Below are 24,187 nucleotides of genomic sequence, written 5' to 3'. Positions count from 1 at the left end.
TGCAAGTCATTCTTACTGGGAATACAGAGTGGTGTGCCTGTTCGCAACATCAGTACAAAACCGTGTTAGTAAAGCCTTAATTAGAGATCAACATGTTGAGCATACTAGCAGACCCTGAAAATTTTTCGTGAAGTTTACGAATTTCAGTGCGTTCTAGATTTTACAACCGCTTAATCAAGTTTTGTCAAAAATCGGTTGTATGCATGTTTCAATGGGTTCTAAAGATGGGATGGCACAAGATTGCACAAAAATGCATAAAAGAAAAGTTGCAACGGTAATTGTGCCACCCTTTTGCTGCAGCGCGAGGTGCCACATGCCAGAACACTTGCTTCAAGCAAGCGTATCCTGACAAGTTCCTGAAGGAGGCGAAATTGGATTCAAGGCAGTTGTCGAAAAAGCCGCTGCAGTCTTAAAACACTGTTGCCTGTCACTCGCTGCTGTTCCAAGTTTGCTGCTACTTTTGTGCTGTCTACTGTAAATAGACTAATTTTAACCCTTCGAAGGTCAATGACGTAAATGTACGGTGCCGTGAACGAAGCCCAAAATGGTCGGCACTGTATATTTACGGCGCCATCTGTATGGTTAAAGAGCGTGCCAATTTTGTAACATTTTCTTTTGTCAGGTGCTGCCACTATGTGGGAATACAGGGAATTTTTTTTTCGCGCGCCTCCCTCTCTGTTTTTGTTGCATGGTTTGTTTTAGCGCAAGTTCGCTCCCGCGCGTCTATATAGTACCACTTGCGCATTGGCGTGCACACGGGCGGGCGGGTGGGTAGAGGTTTGGGTTTCGTTTCGTTGGTGGTTTCGGCTTCTTGCGCTTGCAAAACTGATAGCTATCTCGTTACCAATCGCTCAGGAAGGATGCCGCCGTGCATGCGTTTCCGTTGCTTTCTTCTTTTTGTTTCTTAAAGATTTGTGAAAACTAATTGCCTCTGGTTGGTGATAGGATGAAGATTAGTGGAAGTTTGCCATACGTTTCGCTTTGTTGACAGGCACACAACCACAGTTTTCTTGAGTGCGCGCACCTGCGCAGTTCGATTACGCTATGGATGTACATACAGTCGAACCCAGATATATCGAACCCGCATATTTCAAATTATTGGCTATATCGAACACACAGATTACCCCCTTGAAAATAATATGTAAAAGTATAGGACAATTGCGTAGTATATCGAATTCCATTTTCGTCGGACGTTAGATATATCGAACGCTGCGCAGCGCCCCTGGAAGGTGCCCTTTTCCCAGAGACATTCGTGTCCGGTCCTCAGGGAAAACATTTCCGCAGAGTCAGTCAGCAGGCTCCTCCTCTACACATGCGCGGCCGTTGCCTAGCGACGGACACGCAGAGCCTTTCCCCCGTTCTTGTGCCCCACCGGCGCGAGCTCTCTCGCTCCTCCTCTACCGCCGGCGTGTGCATTGGGCAAGGGCATTGGAGCTCAGCGAAGAGAGTGCGCGGCATGGAGACGCGGCGACGTTTTCAAGCCACGCTTCCTGGGAAAAGGGAGAGAGAGAGAGAGAGAGGGATCGGCACGGTCGCTCGTGGGCCAGGGTAGACAAGAGAGCCAGAGAGGGCTCAAAAAATGAAGACAGCGCCTGTGATGGCATCTTCCGCCGATCTTTTTCCCCCGCTCTCTTCTTTCTTTTCCCTTTGTCGTTCCTTCGCAGCCCCGTTGACTGCCGCTTGAACCAGCCTTCGCTCGGACTGCTCCATCTGCGCATCGCGCGTTCTGTTGTGCGTACCTCTGTTTCAACGTGCCGTGTGTAGTGTGTGTTTGCGGTCATCTGGTGAGCTATGGCATCCGTGGACATAAAAAAGGAGGAAGAATCTGGACTTTGCAAGAAAGTTTGAAGTAATCCGGCATGTCGAGAATGGAGAAAAGAAGTCCTCCGTGGCAGACGCATTCGGCATTCCGCGGAGTACTTTAAGTACGTTGTTAAAAAAACAAGCAGGACATCAAACTTAAACAGGTGAGGAAGGTCGCTCGGGAGCGTGTCTTGTGCGCCCTGCTGCTTTTGACAAAGTGGAGAAGGCACTCTATACGTAGTTTCTTGAAATCCAAGTAAAAAATATTCCTGTGGATGGCTCGATGTTAATCGAAAAGGCCAAATGGTTTGCTACGGCTCTTGGTGAAGAGAACTTTTGCGGTGGCACTGGATGGCTGCAACGGTTTAAAAACTGCCACGGCATTGTAGGAAAGGCCATTTCAGGCGAAAGTGGGGCTGTCAACAGCCAGGAGATGCAGCAGTGGCTTTCTGAGGAGTGGCCGAAGATCACTGAGAAGTTTTCGCCTGCAGAAATCTTCAATGCAAATGAAACTGGACTTTTTTGGCAAATGTTGCCGAATAAGACTCGCTCTTCGTGGAACCTCATGCCTCGGCGGTAAAATGAGCAAAGTGTGTTTGTTGGTGCTGCTTGCAGCCAACATGGACAGCTCGTGCAAGCTACGGCCATTCGTGATCGGGAAGAGCAAGTCACCGCGCTGCTTCAAGAACTGTAAACAGCTTCCCGTCCGCTACGGCTGTAATAGGAAGGCCTGGATGACACGTCACTTTTTTGTTGAATGGCTGCAGGCTTGGGACGCTGAGTTGGGCAAGTCGGGCCGCCGAGTTTGCCTTCTGGTAGACAACTGTTCGGCCAATCAAACGACTTGCAAGCTGCAGCACATCGTATTGAAGTTTCTCCCGCCGAACACCACAGCGAGACTGCAGCCCCTCGACCAGGGTATCATGAAGGCATTCAAGGTAGGCTATCGGAAGTGACTTATTCAACAGCTCCTCATAAACCTCCGCATGGGAACCGATCTCAAGATTGACCTGCTCGGTGCGATCCAGATGATTACCGGCGCTTGGGGCGACATGAAGCAGGCAACAGTAGCCAACTGTTTCGGCAAGGCAGGCCTTGAAGTGGCTGGAGATGAATGTCCGGACGCTTTAGATGACGATGAGTGCTTGGAGGACTCGTTCCACGACTTGTCCTATTTTCCCGGCGCCGTCCTGTCCGAAGTTACTGTTGATGACTTCATTAACGCTGACAGCGAAGTTCAAGCGGTAGCCGACCTCGCTGATGAGGACATTGTGGCCGGAATAGCTGGCGTTCAAGACGGCGATTCCAGCGACGAGGGCAACTGTTTTCGAAGAAACGCGTCCGTACACAGCCACTGAACTGGCGTCAGCGTTCAGCCTGATTCGGCGCTGTTGCGGCGAAATGGAAGGCACTGGGCTCTCGCACCTGGACAGTCTCGAGAAGATTGAGACTAGTGTTTTAAACTTCATTTCCCAGAGGAAAAAGCAGCCTGAAATTAGTGATTTTTTTTCCGTGAAATAAAGCGCTTTCATATTGTGTGCACATGCTATGTGATTCACGGCTGTTCCAATTGGTAAGCCACAATTTCTTTATGATCGCGAGTGCTTTTTTGGCCTATATCTGTATATCGAATTTTCGCTATATCGAACTATTTTCCGATCCCCGTCGAATTCGATATAGCCGGGTTCGACTGTATTAGTGTAAGAGCAGGAACATTTGAATCTTGCGAAATATTCTTGTGTGCGCATTTTCAAAGCCTTGAACTATTACAATTTATCAAATTTTCAATTCTTCTAAGTTTATTTCCTTTTTTATTGTTACTTTACAGTCACCCTAGAAAAGTCACGGTGAATTTTTTAAAATAAGTCCCTAAGAAGAATTGGAATGTGCAATGGAATCTGCAATAAAAAAATCGACCCTGGGCGGTTGCATATGGCGAAAAAAATCGACCCTCAAAGGGTTAATGATAACAGCTTGGCATCAAGGCAATGGTTATTGTATTCCACTAAATTTCAGTATCTTTCAGCTTTGACTGTAGTGTTTTTCCTGTTATATGCTCGGCAAGTCTGTTAGTGGCATGGTATAAGTAATCAAGTCTAATTTTGCTGTGCAGGTCAGCTCTTCAGCACGTGACTACGTAAGTTAGTCTGCTTTGCCCACCTTTCTACCAAAGGTTTCAGACATTTCATGACCACTGGAAACCTGTGGATGGGCAGTTGGCATTATGCGTTGGAATATAAGGCGGTTCTTTGCTGCCAGTTTTGCAGATTTTCTGGTATTGCAACTCTCTGAATTCAGTGAATGTGCACTTCTCGGACATCACTTTTTATACGAAATGTGTAGAATCCTCGTTATAAAGGGGGGGGGGGGTGCATCTGTTACTCGGCCATGCATTGCTTTTCTGTTTGCTGAGCTTGTTAAGCTTGCATGATGCCTGATGATTTATCACTGTTGATTTGTCACTTACTTACCTAATGTTACATGAAAATGCAATTCTGCCACTGTATTAACGCACAGCTGTGACACTTAATTTTTTGAATGGCATCAAAAGTCTTCTGGGAGGGGATTAAAGTGCTGGGAGGCAACAAAATTGCAATGACTGGTGTCAAAAACGAGTGCGCAACCAAGCACACGGGTCACATTGGAAACGGGCAAACACTAAATCCACTCATGTAAGAGGCCTGCACCCCCACTTAGGAGTGCAAAAACTAAAGTTTCACGAAGCGTAATGCGCAAACCCACGTACTGGTTACTATTACCGCGCATTACCGGAATGCTGCCAGTTTGTCACACACGAGTGGACTACACTGAAGCACGTCGAGGCCGATTGCAGTTTGGTAACTGGCTAGCTCAAAGTGCTTAACCACCCTCTGTTCCTTGCTGGTCCCCGAGCCGCTCGTGACCTTGTGGTGATACTGGCATTCTTGTGTTGTGGTTTGCAGGACGCGTTCGCCGACCACGACACAAGGCTTGACTACAAACAGGGGATCATCGCCTTCCAAGGGCTTAAGTCCTACCATGGCTGCATTCACTCCAACATCGGTGATGCGCAAAATGCACATGGAGCGCCAAGACCCAAAAGGTACGCGTACGTTTGTTGTACACCTTGTAGGGTGGCCATGCACCCTGTATGTTCTGTGAATCCATGCTAGGGGCAGTAATATTCAACACATTTGTGCATGCCCTGTTCAGAGTGTGGCAGTTGGCCAAGCAACAATACATGCGATTAAAATTTTATGGGCAGGCACTCTTTCTGTAAGCATTTTGATGTTGTGTTGTTCCGTGCAGCGGTGGTGTGGCATAGTAAGAACATAGTTAGTCAAAACTCAAATCAAGCGTTGGGGTACGAAAATAGCAGATATGCAAGCCCAGCCACAAGTGCATGGAACAACAAGAACATGCGCAATGCAGGAGTGCTTCGAAAGTGCTGCTAGTTCGTTTTTAGTTTGTTCGAAGCATATTTTGCATGTTCGATACCTGGCACTGTCTATGCTAGTAATTATGAGCGAGAAATGATCGTTTGCGGCATTTACATATTATGGAAATAGTCATTGCTAGCCTCACCCTTGTGAGCCCAACATAAGTCATACCTGCACCCGCAGCTGCATTTGAATGCACGTGCACCCTTATGCACACATATAGCTGTATACTACGTAGTTCTCAAAGAATGACATCAAGGCACCATCGTTGTGCTGTTGCTTATTGAGCTCGGCTCTAACACCCTTGCTGTCAGCATTCCTGTCCTTGAGCAGGACGTTGGGTCATGTTGACTACGTGGCTTTCAATTCACTCTGCAGCCTCTGACAAAGGTGGCCCCAAGGCCAATGGTGAAACCACATCCAGTGATGGCACGTCTCGGCAGCAGCAGCAGCAGCAGCATCGAATGAACAATGGCACAGTGCCTCGGCCTCCCAACATTGGCAGGGCCATCATAAAGGGCAACCAAGCTGCCCAGCCACAGACTTCGTCTGATGCTAAAAACCCCAAGCCTATTCAGCAGCACCCACCTCAGCAGCAGGGTGAGTCTGATGTGATCTGTATTTGTGGCTGGTCTAGCTAGTTGGTTCGTAATGGTGACGTGTTGATAGTGAAACCCCATTGATACTTCCATCGCTGTTGCGTTTCCAAGCTGCTATATCACATTGTCCCTGTGGTGTTCTGAAGCCCATTCACCCCTGTGTATTATGTTGTCCTTTGATGCATTGCCATTCTGCCATGTTCTTGCATCTTGCATTTGGATGCATGGGTCACACAAATTTAATAATGCAGAGGCAAATTCACTTCATACATTGCTACGAGTGGCATGGCTAATAGCTGTACTGGTTCAGAGCTGTTTCTTAGCTGTGGCGATTTGGGGCCTTCCTCAATGTTACATTTTCCTGGCTGTTCAGAGTTTTTTTTACAGGGGCCTTTTGAACAACATACCATTAGAGGTTCTATGAAGAAGACTACTATCAGGCACTGAACTGAGATGATGCACTATACCGTATTTACTCGCATAATGATTGCACTCGCGTAATGATTGCACCCCAAACTTGCCGCAGCGATATGTCGTGTGCCAAGTCTAGCTAATATTGATAGCGCTTACCATCTGTCGAATGCTACGCGAATGACTCTTCAAGCCAAACCAAGCGATCTGCACGCACCAAACATTCTTAAGTACATGCCTCATTTCGTTACTTTCATCACTTTCCGCACTTCCATGACTAAAAGGAAGCTGCAACCAAACTTGCCTTTACAGTCAACGACCGATTTTTCGGTCCCTCTAGGGAACGTAAAAACGTCCCGAAAAATTCAGGCAGTCCGAAAAAATGAATGCATGCAAAAAATGCACTTTTTTCTTTTTTTCTCGGATCTAGAGGTAAAGGGCGAAGTACCAGGCTTCCGAAACCCTGCCAAAGCATCAGTGAAGTGGCTATAAAAAGAGGCGTTCAAAAACTCTGTATGTAGCCGACTGCCGGTTTATTATGTACATGTGCATCGTCTGGCAGCCGGTGTTATTGCTGCAGTGGCTTGAAGAAATTGTTGATTGTTGTTTGGACGGCGTTCCGGTTGCATGCGATCATATTCGCCTCTATCTGAGCAAGGGTCATGTCAGCACTGTACACCGATGAAAGTCAACAGTGCTCGCGTCAACTCGGCGCTTGTAGACGGCGCAGGCATTGCCTCCTCATTTTCAACATTGGAGTCTTCTGAATCCCCCCACACCCTGACGGAAAACTTCCTCGTCAGTCACTTCTGCGCAGAAGTCTAGCACGTTGTCAGCGTCAAAACTGTTCAAAAGTTATTTCCGCGGGTATGGAAACCCCAGCAGAGCGGAGCCGATGCCGAACTCCTTGCTCACATCAGCCTGCGATCGGCTGCTCACGACTTGCTTAATAACGGTGGCTTTCTTCTCCATCGCTAACCGACGATACTGCTTTCTGCGCTTCGGTGAAGATGAAGACTGAGTGGGGGCCATCGAAGGCAAGCGAAATCCTCAAGTTGCGAACAGTGGAGTTCGCTGAAGAGCATCGAAGCACCTAGGCTTAGCATCGCAGAACACACTTAACACAACAGCACAACCACACACCACGCTACCCAAAACGTAGCCTGCGCCAACGCCTCCTCGTTTTAAAGGAGGCGTTGCCTGCGCAAACAAACGAAATGGCGCCGCTCCGGAAACTCCCGCCGGAGGCCGGAGGCTGAAGTATGGCCATGAACATAGCCAGCGTGGCCAGACCAAATCGGTGTGTGATGGCTAGATTCGGCTCGTTGTGGTTCAAAGCGGTGATATACTTCGGCTGCAAGTCGATTTCCTTCGCAAGGGCGCTGCTCGAGGAGCCAAAGGACCTTCCGTCGTGTCAGTCCGGAAAATTGGACGGCGGGGGGTTCAAGCGTCCGAAACTTCAGATGTCTTTATACATTGATTCTATGGGGCTCGTGGCGGTGCCGCGAAGACGTCAGAAATATCAGGCATGTCCGAAAATTTGGCCGTCCGAAAATTCAGTCGTTGACTGTATTATGTGTAGGATTTATAATGGTCGTGGTCAACAACAAAAAAGGCGCCTTTCGATTCTTCTCATCTGCATTCGTGGGTACGCAACAAATCGCGACCGGCAACGATAGTAGCCACGTTTACACCGATACGTTAAATGTGTACCCTGTTCATACGCCGGCCACTTGTAACACAGCTAAGATATTCACCCATCCTTAGCAGAAACGTGCCGTATTAGGCTAGTAGTGAAGACGGATGCCGCAGTTTCCGCAGCATGCCGGCCATGTGTTCCTATGTCACTGGCAGCTAAGCGCGCCCATCTGTTTCTGTCCCCTCAAAGTGAACATGGCTACTTTATTGCCACAAACTTGCTGATATTAACAATATTATTCGTTACTAATACGGAAGAAACTGTTTAAATGCACGTAATGTACTCGCAAGAAAAATAAATCGTGTTCAGCTTGCGCTGCTGGCCGCCATTTTTGTTTTGGTGTCCTGCAGCAAACGCGGTACGAAAAATTTTTTTTCTTTTCGCGGGAAATTTAACCCACGTAATGATCGCACCCCTGATTTTGCGTCAATTTTTCTGACAAAGAAGTGCGATCATTATGCAAGTAAGTACGGCAAACACGTGCTGAGAAATTTTCTGCTGAGAGTAGGTTGGTGTTTTTTTCCCTTGCTCTGTAGTTTGTTTCTCTGCAACCCTTGTAAATGAGTTTTGTTGGCAATGGGTGTCCTGTGACGGGCGCGAGATGATGCAATGCTCTGTCCAGTTTTGTGGTTTCTTCACTAGATTTCGTGTCCTGCCACACCGTTACAAATGTAACCTGGAACTTTGTTGATTTGCATAACTTCACTTCTGGTAGTAGGATGCTGGAATTGTTTGAGTTAGAATTCTCTGGATCTGAGCAAAATGTGGCCAAAGATGAAATGATACTAAATAATTGGTCTTTCTAAAGCTTGCAGGGCTTACATTTAGTATGGGCATTTATTGTACACTTCATCATCTGTATTGGCAAAAATTGGCTCTTTGTTCGTGTTCATGTTTTTGAATTGTAGATGTATTCAGGTGTAATAACTCAATGTCACAGTAGCCATTATCTCTACTTCTGGTGCCATACTCTAAACTGGTCGCTTTTGGAGCACATGGATTGGCTAAGACTAGTAGAAAGCACGCGTAACGAACAAACCTACAAAAATTGCGGTCAGCTTTATTCTACTTCTCTTGCAGTTCATCCCGTGCCCATTACTGCCATCAGGCATGATGCCAGGTGTTGTCACCTGAAATGTAGCGATCTATTCTGAATACAGCTGCTTAAACGTGCCTTGTTCAGTGGTGCACGCTATTTTTGTAATGGTCCTTCAAAGCCCGTGAATATCAATGCCACTTTCAAGACCCTGAAGACCTTTAAATTTCACCAAGCTCTTTAAAATTCTGTCCATTTTTGGTTGAGCTTAGTTTCTTTCTTGGCAATCTGGCCATAAAGAAGGTTGTGAAACGAGTCAATCCGTTTAGCAGCTTGAGCAGTTTTCCCGCTATGTTTGGTGGTTGTTTGCTTGCTTGCTGTTCGTGTTTATTTTTTCGTTCGTGTGCAAAAATTATGCTAGTTCTTCACATTTGTTTCCAAGCTGTCAAACATAATGCTGCTATAGTGCTTGCAATGCCTCCTTTACTAGATGCCTGCCACGTAAGCTGAGAAATTGGTTCCACACTCTCTCTCCTTAGCTCTTCTCCACCCGGGTCAGCTGCGAGCTCTAGTTGCAGCAGCTGCTCTAAACTTCAGTCACGTCCTCCTGCCTCAGAGATTTTAGCGGCGTCTGTTGCGATCCAGGAGGAAGGACCTGTGATCTCTCATTAAGCCATTGGTCAAGCGTGCGCCAGCCTAGGCATTTTCACTTCCTCCGCAACAGAAAGTAGGGTCGGCTGCGAGTGCTGTCTCTCCACGACTGCCCCGAACTACAGGAACCTCCGCTCCAATGGGAAAACTAGTGACGCGGCAGGCATCTAGTAAAGGAGGCATTGGTGCTTGTAAAGGTGTAGTCAGGGACTCGGATGTCCTTGAAACTTGTAAAGATTTTCACTTTAAAGTTGCATGGATCCACTGAACAGCTACTCGCTGTGGTAGTTTGGTAACTTGCATTTGATGCATGGTGTCGCAGATATATCTGAGGCAGCTGCGTTTCGATGGGGTCAGGATGCAGAAATGCCCATGCACTGATCTAGGTGCATGTTACAGAACCCATAGGTAGTTCCCAGTGTAGCTTTGGCATTGCAAATCTGATGAATCAATCAACCCTCTGTCCCACTGTTTTGTCTGTGTACATATAGCTGCGGGCAGCCTCATGCGAAGTGGAGAGGTGGACATGATGGCCAAGCTGTTCGAGCAGCAGCAGCAGCGCCTTCTCCAGCAGCAGAGGGCGCCTCCTCCACCAGGTGTGCTGGGCCTAGTAAGGCAGCAGCAGCAGGGGCACCCCGCCATCAAGCTGCCGGGCATGATGAGGACTGCGGCGGCTGGCACCCCGGCGGCTCCCCAGTCTGCTGCCATGGCTGCGTCCCGAGGCCACCACGGTCAGTGCAGTGAGCGCAGAAAGAACTTTCGCACCATGCGAGTACTTTTACTGGGGATGAGAGTTTGATTCAGCCAGACTCGAATGACATGGCAGAGCTGTGAGTGAGCAAGGCACGGGTGACGGATGGATTGAAACTGTAAAGTGCTGTGTTTTACGCAGCTGCGTCTAGCGACAGCCGTAGGACAACAGCCACTGGCACTTGAAGTGGCTACCACTTGGTTGCAAAGTGATCATGACAGCTGGCACAACACTGGGCAAATCTCTTATAAAGTAATGTCAAAAAAGTAATGACTGTGGTGAAGACTCCTTGGAAACTTCAGAATGCTCCAGGTTTTGTGCAAGCTTTTATTTGCCAAACAGTTCGTGAGCTGGTTTCTCTGAGGCATACGTGCTGCAAGCTCCTCAGCTGACAAAACATTCCTGGGAAGTGCCACCCTGCCGTAAGGGTGGCTGGAGGAGCTGCAGACATTGTAAACTTTCGGATGTCTTGCACCACTCAGCCGATGCATTGAGTAAGCTTGCCCCCTTACAGTAACTTAAGGCTGATTTCAACTTCGCTCCAAGTCTTATCACTACGATGCAGTTTGCTCTAGATTGGAGCCAGAGAAAGTGTACAAGTTAGTGCCTGCATGACAAAGTATTTTCTAGGTCCCAAGCGCTTCGTTATAGAAACACTTCACTGTGTGTGTGTAGCCCAACTACTGTTTTGTCCATCATGCCACTTGTGGGCATACTGTCTGACAGTCTCCATGTTGTGCAGCAGCTGGTGGACTGAAAGGTGTGGCCGGTGGTGGCAGTGGCCGTGGGCCATCCGTTGAGATGCTGCAGCAGGCCCTGGCCCAGGGTTTCCACCCACTGGCATTCCAGCAGTTCCTGCTCGGGGGTGCTGCTGCCCCTCCCGCTGTGGGGCCTTCCCCCTTTGCACCCTCTTTGCACCAGTCCCCAGCGCACCCCTTTGTCACCAATGCCACAGGACCCCGTGGTGAGTACGCTGTTTTGTGCAAGGCACCGGAGTGAGGGCCATTTGTGATGAGACGGTGCATTGGCGTCAGGTATAAGCAGGTGGGGAGGTAATGGCATCAAGAAAAGCATGACAAAGCATGTGCCAAGTTCGCTGCTTTAAGTCATCAATAATCGAGCTGATGAGTCTGTTAAACAAGTCAAGGATGCAGAAAGGCATTTGACATCTGGCAATGCTGTTGAACCTTTATATAACAAATTGGATGTGACAAAGTATAATGTCTCTCACTCTTACCAGCGCACAGCAATTTATTCTTATAATGAATATTGGGTATAGTGTACTTTATTGCTGGATGCAGCTTTATTTGTTACGAGGTTCGACTTTATAGAACAGACTTGCAACGTTTTCCCACTCCGTATTGTTAGTCAGTAGCATTCTGAAATATCGCTTTCTGTTCAATTGTAAATGAGGTGCCCATCATTTCAGTGAGGTGCCATGCTTGACACTACATCACACAAAAGTGTTAAGTATATCCCCTGAAAGTGATCACCAAGGAATGCGGGCAAGTTGTCATGGAAACCATGGTGTTGACATTTGTCATTCCAGCCAGCACATGTATGGGGTCTTCTGTGCTCTAGGAACAAGACACAGTGCAAACACAACGGGCATTTATTGCTCTTTTTATCCAAGAATGGCTAGCTTACTGAACTACCCATGAAATTGGATATGCTGAGGAATCGGTGGGGTTTGACTGGCCACACAAAGATCCTGAATGTTCTCCCATGTCCAACACTCATGCCCAACTCATTCTCTGGTGTGGTCCCACGAATTAGTGTCGAAATGATCAGGAAGCCCTCCATGTGTCACTCCCACGGAGCGTGCAGTCATTCCGTCAGGCGCCACTAGCATTGGAACGCTTGCATCTATTGCTGAAGAGTAACTGTGACAGACTTCGAAATGCCAGGAGGCGGTAGCTATGCAGAGAAAAACATCGGAGTACACGAGTCAAGAGCCTCGCACATGACACAAGCGCACAACAGGTTGCTTGTAATGCAGCTTTTGGAAATGCAGAGCTTTCGTTAAAGGGTAATCGTGCTCTCCAATCTGAGCACATCGGTTCATGAGCAGACTGGCAAAAGTGAACTTTCACTGCCAGTTATCGTGATTCCTAGGCTTTGCATTGGCTTGCATCAAGAGCCATTCGGAGAATCAGCAGATGTCTGGAGTCTATACTACTCCTGCAGTTCTCAGTCAACTCCTTTGCCACAATATGCCAATTTATCAACTAGTTTTGCACCACTGCTCCCGCAAAGCATGTAGGTAGTAGTTAGTTGTGAACCGGTTAAAGGCCACTTGAAATGCATTTTTTGTCCTGACAAAACCCCTTGAGATCAGGAAGCATTGAGGCGACAAAGATCCTGCAATGAGTGGGGTTGAGCAGATGCACTGCTCAACTTCTGCAATGGCACTGCCTTCCACGTTTCCCTCAGTGTTGCCTTGATCCCCCTAAGTACAGTGGGAAAGTGCAGAGAGATGTCATCGTGGTGCCGACAAGGTCCCTGGACGTCATGAAATTAGTGTACAGTAAAAGCTTGTTAATTAACAACTCGGTAATTCGAAATTTCAGATAATTTGAAGTAGCAGCTGCGGTCCGCACAGCAATGTATATAAAGCAGTATGTAACACATCCCGCTAATTCGCACTGAAATCCGCACCACTGCCGATAATTCAAACTCCACGCTCTGGTGGATGGGGAGAGTACTACAGTCGAACCTCAATATATTGAACAGCGCGGTGATAGCAAAATAGTTCAATATAGCCAGAATTCGATATATAAAATCACGTAGAAAACGCGTCAAAAACTAGCACAAATCAATCAATGAACCAATCGTGGCGCAATAGATACTCGCATGAAGCTTCAAACAAAGTATTTATTTCGTTCGCTGAAAGTACTGAAGCAACGTAGCCTCCTTCATATTGGCAACCGCCTGCTTGACCACGGCGTCCTCAACATAGTCCAAACGGTCCACAAGAGAGTCCAGTGCCTTCTATTGCACCGCAGTAGCGGCGTACGACGGCCAAAGCAGCTACCGCCTCAGTTGCAGTCGGGAGCGGGGCAACATCAGCGCTTGCTGGATCAGCCTCGGCAGCGTCTTCGTTTGGCCGCTCAGCAGTCACTTCTGCCGCAATCTCCACGTCTGTTAACTCCGCCACTGTTCCGGTGCTGTCGTCACTGCCAACGAAGTCCTCAATGCACATGCTGTGTGGCTCAGCACCGACAAAGCGCTCCAACTGGCTCCAGGTTTCTTCGAGCTGGCATTCTTCCTCTGTGCCATCCAACGTCAAATCTTCGGTTGCTTCCTCGGAAGCTTCTTCAATGCGGCTCACGAAACCCGCATGCCGAAAGCAGTGAACTATTGTCGACTGCTTGACGTTGTCCCACGAGGCTTTCAGCATTTGAATGGCACACAGAAGGTCTATCTTTAGCTCTTGGCCCATCCGCAGCTTGAGTAGCAAAATGTCGATCAGCAGACGCTTATAAATGGACTTGAAAGCACGAATAATGCCCTGGTCCAATGGCTGCAGCTTCGACGTAGTGTTTGGCGGCAAAAATGAATTTCAATGCTGCTCAGCTGGACATCTGTGCGGTGTGCTGCGCAATTGTCGATGATGAGGCAAACCTTCCAGCCTTGACGCGCCAGCTCGGAGTCCCATGCCTTCAACCATTTTTGGAATATATCCCGAGTCATCCACGATTTCTTGTTCCAGGCATATGTAACCGGAACGCTGGGGCAGTTGCACATGCACCTCGGGGTTTGAAACTTGCCTATGAAAAGCGGCCGCAGCTTCGTGCTTCCGTCCATATTAGCAGCCAACAGAACTGTGATATGTGCCTTGCCTTGCTTGCTGCCGTGGCACTTGTCTCCGCGGGTGTCGAGCTTTTGTCGTGGAAGCATTTGCCAGAACAGGCCCGTTTCGTCAGCATTAAATGTCTGATTGGGCTCATACTTGGCGAGAATCTGAGGCCACTCTTGTTCAAGCCACTTCTTGATCTCGCCTTCATTGGCGTCCTCACTTTCCCCCGTGACTGTCTTCCCAACAATGTTAAAGCGGGCCTTAAAACGTTGCAGCCAACCGCTGCTGGCGTTAAAGTTCTCGGCGCCGAGCATGAACACAAAGTTCTTGGCCTTCTGCTGTAGCATTGGTCCCGATAAAGGAATATTCCGGGCCCTTACGTCGATAGACCATTTGTGCAGTGCCTTCTCGACGTCTTCAAGGGCAGCTTTGCGCGCCCGCCACGCGCCTGAGTGCTGGTTCTGTTCCGCCTTGGCCTTTGTCACTCTTGTTTTTCAGCATAGTGCTCAAAGTACTCCTTGGGATGTTGAAAGCTTCGGCGACGCTCGACTTCTTTTCTCCATTTTCAACGCGCTGTATCACTTCCAATTTCGCAGCAAATGTCAGGGACGTCCGCTTCTTGGCGTTTGCAGCCATCACACCAACCACGACGAGCCTAAGCCACACACACACTAAGGACTGGTGTAGCACAAGCGGCAGCACCGAGACGCACGTGTCGTTGACATTGTCAATCTAGCCAACCTGGCCTGGCGTGCGTACGCCGCTACGTCCAAATGGCGCCCTCGGTGCAACCGATGTAGGCAGCTGTCGTACGTAGCAGTCTGGAACGCCCATCGCGCCGCCGCTATCTTCGAGAGTGTTGCAGGAAAGCTCGCCTCCTGTCAACAGAGCGCACTTGGTCTGGGGCGGCGGAGTTCGATATACCCATTTTACATCCGGCCCCGTTCGAAATAAAAAATTTAAAATGCATGCGATTTTCCATGTGATATAGAAAGTGTTCGATATACGCAATAATTCGATATATCCGTGTTCGATATATCGAGGTTTGACTGTAGTGCACGGGAGCACACTGGCGTCGTCGCGCAAGGGCTTGCAGCTTTGCTTCTATCTGCGGCCCTTTATTTAGGCTTGACTGGAGAGAGACTCGTTTGCACCTGGCATGGCCAACGCCTCTGTTGCAGGTCGCATTGCTCCCATAAGGTTCTCTTGTGGGGGTTCTTACCCGTGCTCTTGGGACAAAGGAACGACAATGCAGTAGTGCAAACTCACAAGGGCATTTATTGCACCTTTAATAGATCGATGCCTGCTAGCTGAGTTGCTACCCACAACATGCCGATGGGCGCTTGACAAATCGCGGAAGTCGACTCACCACAACCGCATAGCGAGCGAATATGTTCGCCCCATGCTGGACACAACGCCTGGATGTTTGCGCGTACGTTCACGCGAACGGTAGTGCGTTCGAACGATTGTGTTCATCCATTCTGGGGTAGGCTTCGCGAGACAGTCTCGCAGAAGCATGGATCGGCGCACGCGCAAGACGTCCGCGCCGCTTGCTGATCCCGAGCCAAAGAGAAAGAGTGCGTGTGTGTGTGCTCGCACCACGCTGTATTATATACGTGCCTTAACCGAACAATTTTTTTTCTTACTTTCATTAGTTCAAATTTTGTGCAATCTGAATTTTCGTAGCATCCCCGTGGAATTTGAATTACCAAGCTTTTGCTCTATTGGTCACTCTGGGGCAGCATCCTGGAGTGACCACTCGGACAACTGTCACTTCTGCTTGACAGTGCAGTGCTCTTGTCACTGTAATCACATCTACTGTTGAAGCAAAGTTTATACTAGAGGTCTTTCAAAGCCTGTGAACACTAAGATGGGGACATTTTTAAGGCCTTGAAAACCCTTAAATTATAACGGATTTCGCAAAATCATTGATCTCTAATTTGGCTAAGCTCTTGCCACAAGGTTGACACAAAACTGTCACTCCAATTTGTTCATAAGCTTTGTAAGGTAAGCAGCTGCTGTACGTATTTCGTGGCTCTTGTGCCCGTTTGTTTCGAAAGTCTTCTCATTTTGTAAATGTTCCACTGTTAACGTATTTGAATGTAATGTGACCATTATTGTAGTGCAAGGGATGACTTTCCAGTCATGCCAAATAATGAAGTAAAACCACGAATGTAACGCAAGATCAACTGAAAGAAATGGCACTTTATTCATGGAATAGCAATTCAGAAGTTCTTTTCACATCAGTCTGAGGGAGAGCTTTCCCTGTTGCTACCTACAGAGTGTCTACCAACCGGGAATTCTCAGCGATGTTGAGTAGTCTGGAGAAACTCAGGGAAAACTCGGGGAATGTGCGCCTCTATCAGGGAAAATTAGCTGTAATTTTATTGAAAGGGTCGAAAGTCGCGGTAATGCTGACTCGAGTAACAGGGTCTTTGACATCCTGTCGTCGGCTGCATGGAGGAGTTGCCAGTGCACAGTCAACGACAGACTTTCCGGATTCCTGATAATTTGGTCGACTTCGCGGCACCACCATGTACCCCATAGTCAATGTATCTGAACGTCTGATCGGACGCAAGAACTCTTCGCCGTGCCATTTTGCAGAAGTTTTGCCGTGACCGCAGGTCCGAAACGGCATTCATCAAAGCCACCACTGCTGTCATTTTGATTACCTCGCCGCCTCAAACCGGCGCTCTCGCACGCAGATCCACTGGCAGCCGTAGCCATCACTGTGGCAACGCTAGGCCTAGTTGCTTTGACATTTGCTATGAAGCTTCTTGCTGTTGGGTGCCGTGTTTTTTATTGAAAGAATTCGCTGCTGTCATCAATGGCACGTACTCGGCCTTTGTGGTCCTCGCGATTGGCTTAGAAGCTTGGAAAGCACGGTGCATTGCATAATGCCGGTTCCCAAAAGGCAGCTTTGCCTCCGTACATTAATTTTACTTGGTGAAGCATACGCGAAAGTATTACACTGAAGCATAAGCGTGGGAAGGGGCTATTGCCACGAGACAGAGCAGGTATTCCTTTATTATACACGCGTGCACCCGGCATTTCCTGTCACAGTACGAGCACCGATATGCCTAATACGTGTACCGACAGGCCTTCAGAGCGTTTTCGAATGTGCCTGCGATGGTTTGAGCCCTTAAGGGCAGTAAATGACATGCATTTATTTTTTTCCAACTGGCCGATATTTCGGACGTTTTTGCGGCCCCTAAGGAGTTCGAAAACTCGGACGTGGACTATGCAACTGACCAAAAAGATGCTTCAAATGGTCCGTGGGGCGAACGAGTGGCGGAAGGAAAACAAGAACAGAAAGGACCTACGCACTGAGGAATGAACGGGAAAGGAAGCGTACTGCCGCCATTTTGAAGGAGCTTGAGCTCAAAAAAGTGTTGGTTGATACCGAGATGCAAGTGTCCCACATCCAAACCAAAATAAACTCTTTAAAGCAGTGAAACACAACACTGAGGCATAGTGCGCGGGCTGAGAGTATGTCAGGACAGTTGAGGTTGACTTGAGAGCTTTTGAGAGAGAATCCCAATTGTGACAAAGTTCGGGCTTCATACCACTGAGCTTGCTATGAGTTGATAGAAATAGCTCATATTCGAAAATATTTGCTTTTGTATGCATCCCTTCTTTATTAGCATTTGAGAATGTCAGACTCGACGTGCAATTTTTTTCGAAGACATTTGATTTGCTGTGCATTTTACTAACCCCTCCCTTCTATTCTCTTCTTGAATAACATAAACACTACTCCTTATTATTCAAATTGGATTAAGTCTTTCTTCTTTTTTTTTTCATATGCTTACTAGAGAGTGACAGCATCGGGCGATATGTTTTCAGCTCATCTTGAAATAAAACATAGTCCTGCATCACTCAGGGAATTTTGCAAAGGCACTCAGGGAACACCTGGAAATTCGGGGAATTTGGAAACTTCAACTTGGTAGACACCCTGTACCTACCTCCCAGATCAAGCCATTTCTCTGCCATCGGGCTAGCTTGAGATTGAGCCCATCCATTTCCATTTCCTCCAAGAGGCCACACAAGGCGTCAACGAGGTACACTAAACCCCTTGTGAACAGCCTTGCATTTAAAGGGTCCCCGAAACACTTCTTATCGAAGTCAAGAAATGCATTGAAGCCAAATTAGACTATTTCAGAAATAACTTGCCACAAAAAGTACTGCAATGTATTGAGCAGGAAGTTATTGGCAATCAAACATCGTGTTAGCGGTGCTTCCGTTCCTTCAATGACTTGCACTGCGAAGGCTACGGTGGAGCAGGGTGTGCCCACAAAGCTCTGCCTACTGAATGTCACCATTGCAGAGTTAACATTTAACTTTGTTCACGTAGACGCCATTATTTCTGATTTTGCCGCCTGCGATGGGTGCCAAACGCTGTTGCCCTCGGGAAGCCACAGTGCGTTCAGCCATCAGAGTCATCACGGCACCCCGTTGCTGCAGCGGTATCTATGCTGCATAGCAGACAGCAGCTACATGCAACTGCAGTGCCTACGCACAGTGTTTGCTTTGTGCACGACAGGGCTTAAGTGCCCTCTCGCGCTCACATGCTCGGGTCTCGTCATGCCATATGGTGCGAACTGTCTTTGTTGTGCACAAGCTTGACCGACGGATAGTAGTAGCCACATCAAACTTGAGCATTTTCGAAGCGCTATCAGTAGCTTAATATGAAGCCAAGCCTGCCAAGGCATCTAATCAAGTGTGGCCAGGAGTGAGCACATGCTGGTAAATGTGCATGTGGTCTGACATCAAGTGTCACGTGGTTCGAGGCTAGTTGCTTGCTCAAAACTAGTCTGAATTGGCGAAACCCAACGGCTACGGCACCAATAAGCAGGGTGGCGAAAGTTTCATTCCTCCGCTGGTGGCCGCGGCCATGCTTGAGCAGACGATAGTCTGCTTCTTTCGGAAGTACCTGATTATTGAAATGCGAAAGCATATTTTTGCTTTCTTCAGCCTGTTTATTAAATGCGTCAGTAAATATGCACAGTGACAGTAGGAAAGAGCACACAGATTCAAACGCCCTTCTTGATCAATGTCGACTATTGGCCAATAGTAGCCGCATATGGGAATCTGCTATGTTATGAAACAAAGCATCCAGAAAAGAATGAGAAGCAGGCTTCTATTAAAGAGAGCGTTTGAGAGGAAGGTGAATTCGTGCTCCGCTCGAGAGCTCCACATACCGCACATGACTGCAAAAGTTAACAGAGATGTTCACAGCAGCTTATACTGTCTAAGGGCATTTTTTTTTTTTTTTTCACCAGAGCCCCAGGGATGGTTCAAAACCCTTTTAAAGAGGGCCTTACCCCGCCATCTGCGAATCAACTCGTTGACATCCAGCCTCTAAGCTGTGGTGTTTTCCAGCTCCTCGGCCTTCAGAAGCTTGCTTCTTGAAGTGACTGTTATACCGAACGCATTGAGTCGTCATAATGTGGCGAGTGAATGGAGTCAGTGTGAAGGCCTCGGGCTACTAACATATAGTACTACTGCAGCACAGTAACTGTCACCGCTGCCAATAAACAAGTTTCAACTTCCGTCGACTTGTCTCTGGATTTGGATTGAGATGTAAAAGAGAACAGGTTGCCAACATAACGCTAAAACTGCATGACTTACATTTGCTTTAAAATGGTAAATGTTGCTGTTATTCAAATGTAATGCGAAGGTCGACTTCAAGCAAAGATAATGTTGTAAAAAAAACATTGCAATCAAGTAAATACAGTGTGTTCCTTCAATCCCTGAAAATATTCGGTCAGAGCTTTGGAAGAAGGTACTTAGAAAATTCTTCTAATCCTTTCCACACAAGCTGCTACACATCCAGAGAAGGCCTCTTCCGCGAGCTTGATTATGCTTCTGAGCCAGCTGTCTGTCAGTACATTTCTAGGTTATGCTGTTGGTTAGCTGTTGACCCAGCCATAGCAGCATTGTGGCTACAAACCACTACTTTCTGCGAGTTTACAGCGTGAAGGTCAAATGTGTATGACACAAGTGACAAGGGCTCATCCATGTTTAACCTTAGCACTGTACACTCACAATAATGGCTCACCAACTGCTCAATCAGCAACCCCTCTACTTGTATTTGAATTCACCTGTGCACCTCTTGCATTGCCGCATGCAGATGCCAAGGGTGCCAGCATGGTGCCCGGTGGACTCCCCGGTCGTGTGCCCGCTGTGCCAGCAGCAGCGGCTGCGGCGGCAGCAGCTGCCGCAGCCGGTATGCCGCCTGCCAATCTGGCCAAGTGGTTCGGCAGCGACGTGCTGTACCAGCCCACCTTGCCCCCCGTTCCCCACCAGAAGGCCCTGCTTGTCGAGGAGGTGGAGCGACAGCAGCAGCAAGCTACGGCCGTCAAGAACTGAGCAGCGAGTGCATCGCCACCTTTTGCCTGCCACAGTTTCTCTCACCCGGAACCTTTCTGTGCCGGCCTGTCCAGCAGCAGCAGCCTGCTCGCAAACGTCCTGTGCACTCGTCGTGGCAGACGACACACTTTTCTGCCCATCGTTCACCCTCTTGGTGGGGGATGCCTGAAGATGTTGGGTGCCTTCCTGGCAGGCCTGTCGGGCCCTTTTTGCCAAAGCACCTTCCTCCCTCGCCCCAGTGCACTGTGCGTGACCCGGTGCCACTTAGTAGGCAGATGCTGTGGAACATTGGAGGGGGCAGTTCTCCAGTCGTGGTTCTTTTTTCTTTCTTTCTTTTCTTGGGGCAACTTGTGTATGTGTGTTCGACATGGTTGGGCAAAAGGTGGTTTGAGTGAAGCAGCAGTGTTTCAAGTGTACTATTTTGGTACACCTACTGCACTCCATTCAGGTGCTGTTGATGACGATGGTCAGGAAATGGAAGTACGACTAACATAAACGCGCCCTGCGTGGTGTGCGAGGAGCTTATCGTTGCTGTCGTACGTGGGACACTTTCTCCCAGCTGGTTCTTTACTTTATGTTGGCTTACATTGTTCAGGTTGTTTGTGTGCTGCAAACGGCTAGTGTTGAAAAAAAAAGGAAAAAAAAGACGGCATTCAAAGGAACACATGAAAAAGTGCATACAGTCTGTATTACTTCGGAACTTTTTGTGGTCTGAATTTTTTTATTGTTCTGTGTAGGGAGTGTTTGTGTGCCTCCTGCTTCATTGGAGAGAGCACCTTAATTTAATTCATTTCTTCTTCTGGGTTTGGATTCCTTGAAATTTTTTCATTTGAGCTTTTTCCTCTGCAGCCAAAGTACAAAGTGAGAAAAAAAATCAAAGTGGCTGCACTTTTCTTTTTTCCTTGTCTGTACTCTTCTGTGCACTGTCCCTCGTATTCGTCTCGTGGGTTCCTCCTCCCAGTGTGTTTGCACGTGCAAGTCTCGTTATTTCGGGATCAGCGGTGTGTTGCGACTGCTGCGAAGAAGTCTTTAAGGAAGAGGGAAGTTCGCTCTGGCTGCATGGATCTGCGCAGTCTGGTATGTGTGTGTGTTAGTGTGTCTGTGTGTGTGTGTTAGTGTGTGTCTGTGTGTGTGCGTGCGTGCAAGCAAACGTGTTCGTGTCTCGTACAGTTCTTGTGTAGGCTCGTAGTCGTGTCCTGTGCCATTCTGTTGGTGTGTTCTAGTTTCGTGCATTAGTAGGGATACTATAGGAAGCATTGCACCTTGTCATTCTTGTTTGTCCTTTACATTGTGCGCATTCAAAGTGCGGTGTCTCGTTCGAAGTGTTTTTCTTTTCCTTGCCCAGGCAAATTCTGTTCAGCTTACTTCTACATGTGAAGTCATTGATGTGGTCTGCATCATGTTTGTGTATGCATTAACATTTGTTACCCCTTGCTGTGCCCGTATTTTGTTCGTTGTGTACACGAATTGGCAGGTTGTTTCCAGTTTTCACACTAGCTCTACGATGGCTCGTGCTAGCTCCATACATTGAGAAATGTCCCATTTTTCATCTTTCCAGCTCATTTGTGCATCTTTAACTATTTAACTCTTTTTTTTTTATTTGACTATCTAGGCTACTGCTATAATGAGTGGCTACTTGAGAACCTCAAGGGACGCAGGCACTTGTTCACTCAATGTGGGCTGAAAAAGTCTCATCGAATGAGGGGGCACATACACCTCCAGGGTGGCATTGCTCAAAATTGATTAGTGACAATCTCGCCTGCATTTTCTTCCCTTTCAATGCATGTTACTAGCTTATGTTGTAGCATATTTCTCTGTACTTGAAGGTGCTTTAAGTCTTTTTCTTCTTATTTCTTTGTCTTGGAACGGTCTATACATTACTCGGGCTAGCACTTTTTTTTCTTTTGGTTGAGCCTGTCTTTGCTTGTTGTCAGCTCGTAACTCGTGCTGCATCTGAAGTACTGCCGCACCTTGCATCCGATCGATGGCTGTCGCTGCCAAAGCTGCTGCATTGTCTCCCTCTGTGTACTGTCGTTTGCTGCGAAAGGCCACCACTGCACCACCGTGCGTTTTGCCGTTGGCAATTTAGCACTGGGTGCTGAAGTCATTTACCGCTGTCGTGCATGGGCTATAGGCACTAGTACGGCGCTCCGCCCCCCCCCCCCCCTTTTTTTTTCACTTGACGTTGCTTTGTTCCATTGATGTCAAAACATGCAGCTGGTTCTGCTAATTCTTTTTTTCTTTTTCAATTTGTTGTGTGTAAATGTACGTTCCATGTTTTCTGTGGTTCCCTTTCTTTTCAGGTCCTTTGTGTGAGATCGTGACGTCCATGTTTTGTTCTGATGGGGATAAAAAGAGCTTTGAAAAGTAAAAAAAAAAAGAGAAAAAAGAAACGATAGAACTTTCTCAAAATAAGTGGCATAAGCTTGTTTCTGAGAAAAAAAAAGTAAAAATGAGTCTGTGATAGTCATTTCAGCTCTTCATGCCCTTGATTCTATTTTGTTGTTGTTGTGTGCCCCCCCCTCTTGTATTTTTTATTTTCCTCGTCTTGTGTCCCCTGCAAACTTCCTGTGCCCGGATGTTGTTCTGGTCATCACTTCACTCTGTCAACTGTTGTCCTTATCTACTAGTGTGTGTGCGTATGTAAACAAATGCGGGTCTCCAGTAGTACACACTTCTGTTCTAAGATTTTTTCCCCTCAAAGCAGTGGTAACCATTCTGGTGTCTTGTTTTTTTTTTTTTTTTTTGCAGGTTTAAATTTGGTGCTCAGTAGTTGTTGGTCGCAGTAGCATATATGCCTGTCCAGTGTGCGTGCTAAAACTGTGCTGTAAATAGCAGTGTCTCCTGGGTTTTCCAACTTTAAAAAAAGTTTTCGTTCAGTCTGCCATCAAAACAGGTCTGTTGTGCATTAGGCATCTCTGTACATAACCTAGGCGAATGAAACGCATTGTAAATGTCCCCCCTCTGCTGTGTCGCAAATTGTCGGAGCTTTGTGTAGCACTGTTTCGCTGCCTAAATGCACTCAAGGTAAAGGGGAGAAAAAAATTCGTTATTTCTTTCGATGGCCCGTAGTTGTAGCTGGCAATGCTTTGTTTCCGTGTCTCCAGTGGGAGGAGTATTGTGGTGTATTACGCATTAGTCGGTTGGATTAATGTTGGTACCGACGTGCGTCGACTGTGTGCGTTTTTTTTTCTGTAAATAGTGAGACTGTGTTTTGTGTGAGCATGTCTGTTTGTGCGAGTGAGCAACAGTGGGAAAAAAAAGTGTTGCGTTGTAACTCAAGAAGAGTTTTAAGAATTATATAAGAGTGAAATGGTTCTTTGATCCTGCTATATTTTTTTTCTCTCCTTCCCTTGGATATATATTGTAGTCACAGCATCCCTGTTCCAAATTCTGTGGGAAAATTTGTCATAAAGGTACAGGCATTGTATAGCCATTCTATGGCTTGAAATGTGAAAAACGCGGCAGCAGCGTCACCCAAGGCTGCATTTGAATGGACTGGTTGAAGCATTTCGATTTGAAGCAATTTGGACCCTGCTGCGCTTTTTCCTTCCTCTCTGAAATAAATTGTGCCTTTTTATTGAAGCCTTGTCAGTTTCTTTTCATGTGTTCATTAACCCACATACCACCTTATGTGGAAATCGGAAGAG

General features: G+C 47.4%; 1 protein-coding gene across 4 annotated transcripts in view; it reads left to right on the top strand.

Annotated features, from left to right (window-relative positions):
- The window catches only part of LOC142576033 (uncharacterized), a 69,552-nt gene extending 45,430 nt beyond the window's left edge, over positions 1-24,122 (top strand). For 2 of the 4 annotated variants that reach the window (XM_075685924.1, XM_075685923.1), the window contains 5 exons: positions 4,746-4,885; positions 5,601-5,822; positions 10,110-10,349; positions 11,112-11,333; positions 20,299-24,122. In XM_075685924.1, the coding sequence (XP_075542039.1) occupies positions 4,746-4,885; positions 5,601-5,822; positions 10,110-10,349; positions 11,112-11,333; positions 20,299-20,537 (1,063 nt within the window). In that variant the 3' untranslated portion in view covers positions 20,538-24,122. Of the gene's footprint in view, positions 1-3,916; positions 3,941-4,745; positions 4,886-5,600; positions 5,823-10,109; positions 10,350-11,111; positions 11,334-20,298 lie in introns of all 4 variants that reach the window. The other 2 variants (XM_075685921.1, XM_075685922.1) reach the window with 2 other exon arrangements.
- The last annotated feature ends 65 nt before the right edge of the window (positions 24,123-24,187 follow it).

The sequence above is a fragment of the Dermacentor variabilis genome, chromosome 3 (assembly GCF_050947875.1).
Source record: "Dermacentor variabilis isolate Ectoservices chromosome 3, ASM5094787v1, whole genome shotgun sequence".
Lineage (NCBI taxonomy): Eukaryota > Metazoa > Arthropoda > Arachnida > Ixodida > Ixodidae > Dermacentor > Dermacentor variabilis.
The sequence above is the reverse complement of the archived record's forward strand: the minus strand, read 5'-3'. Positions and strand labels throughout refer to the sequence as shown.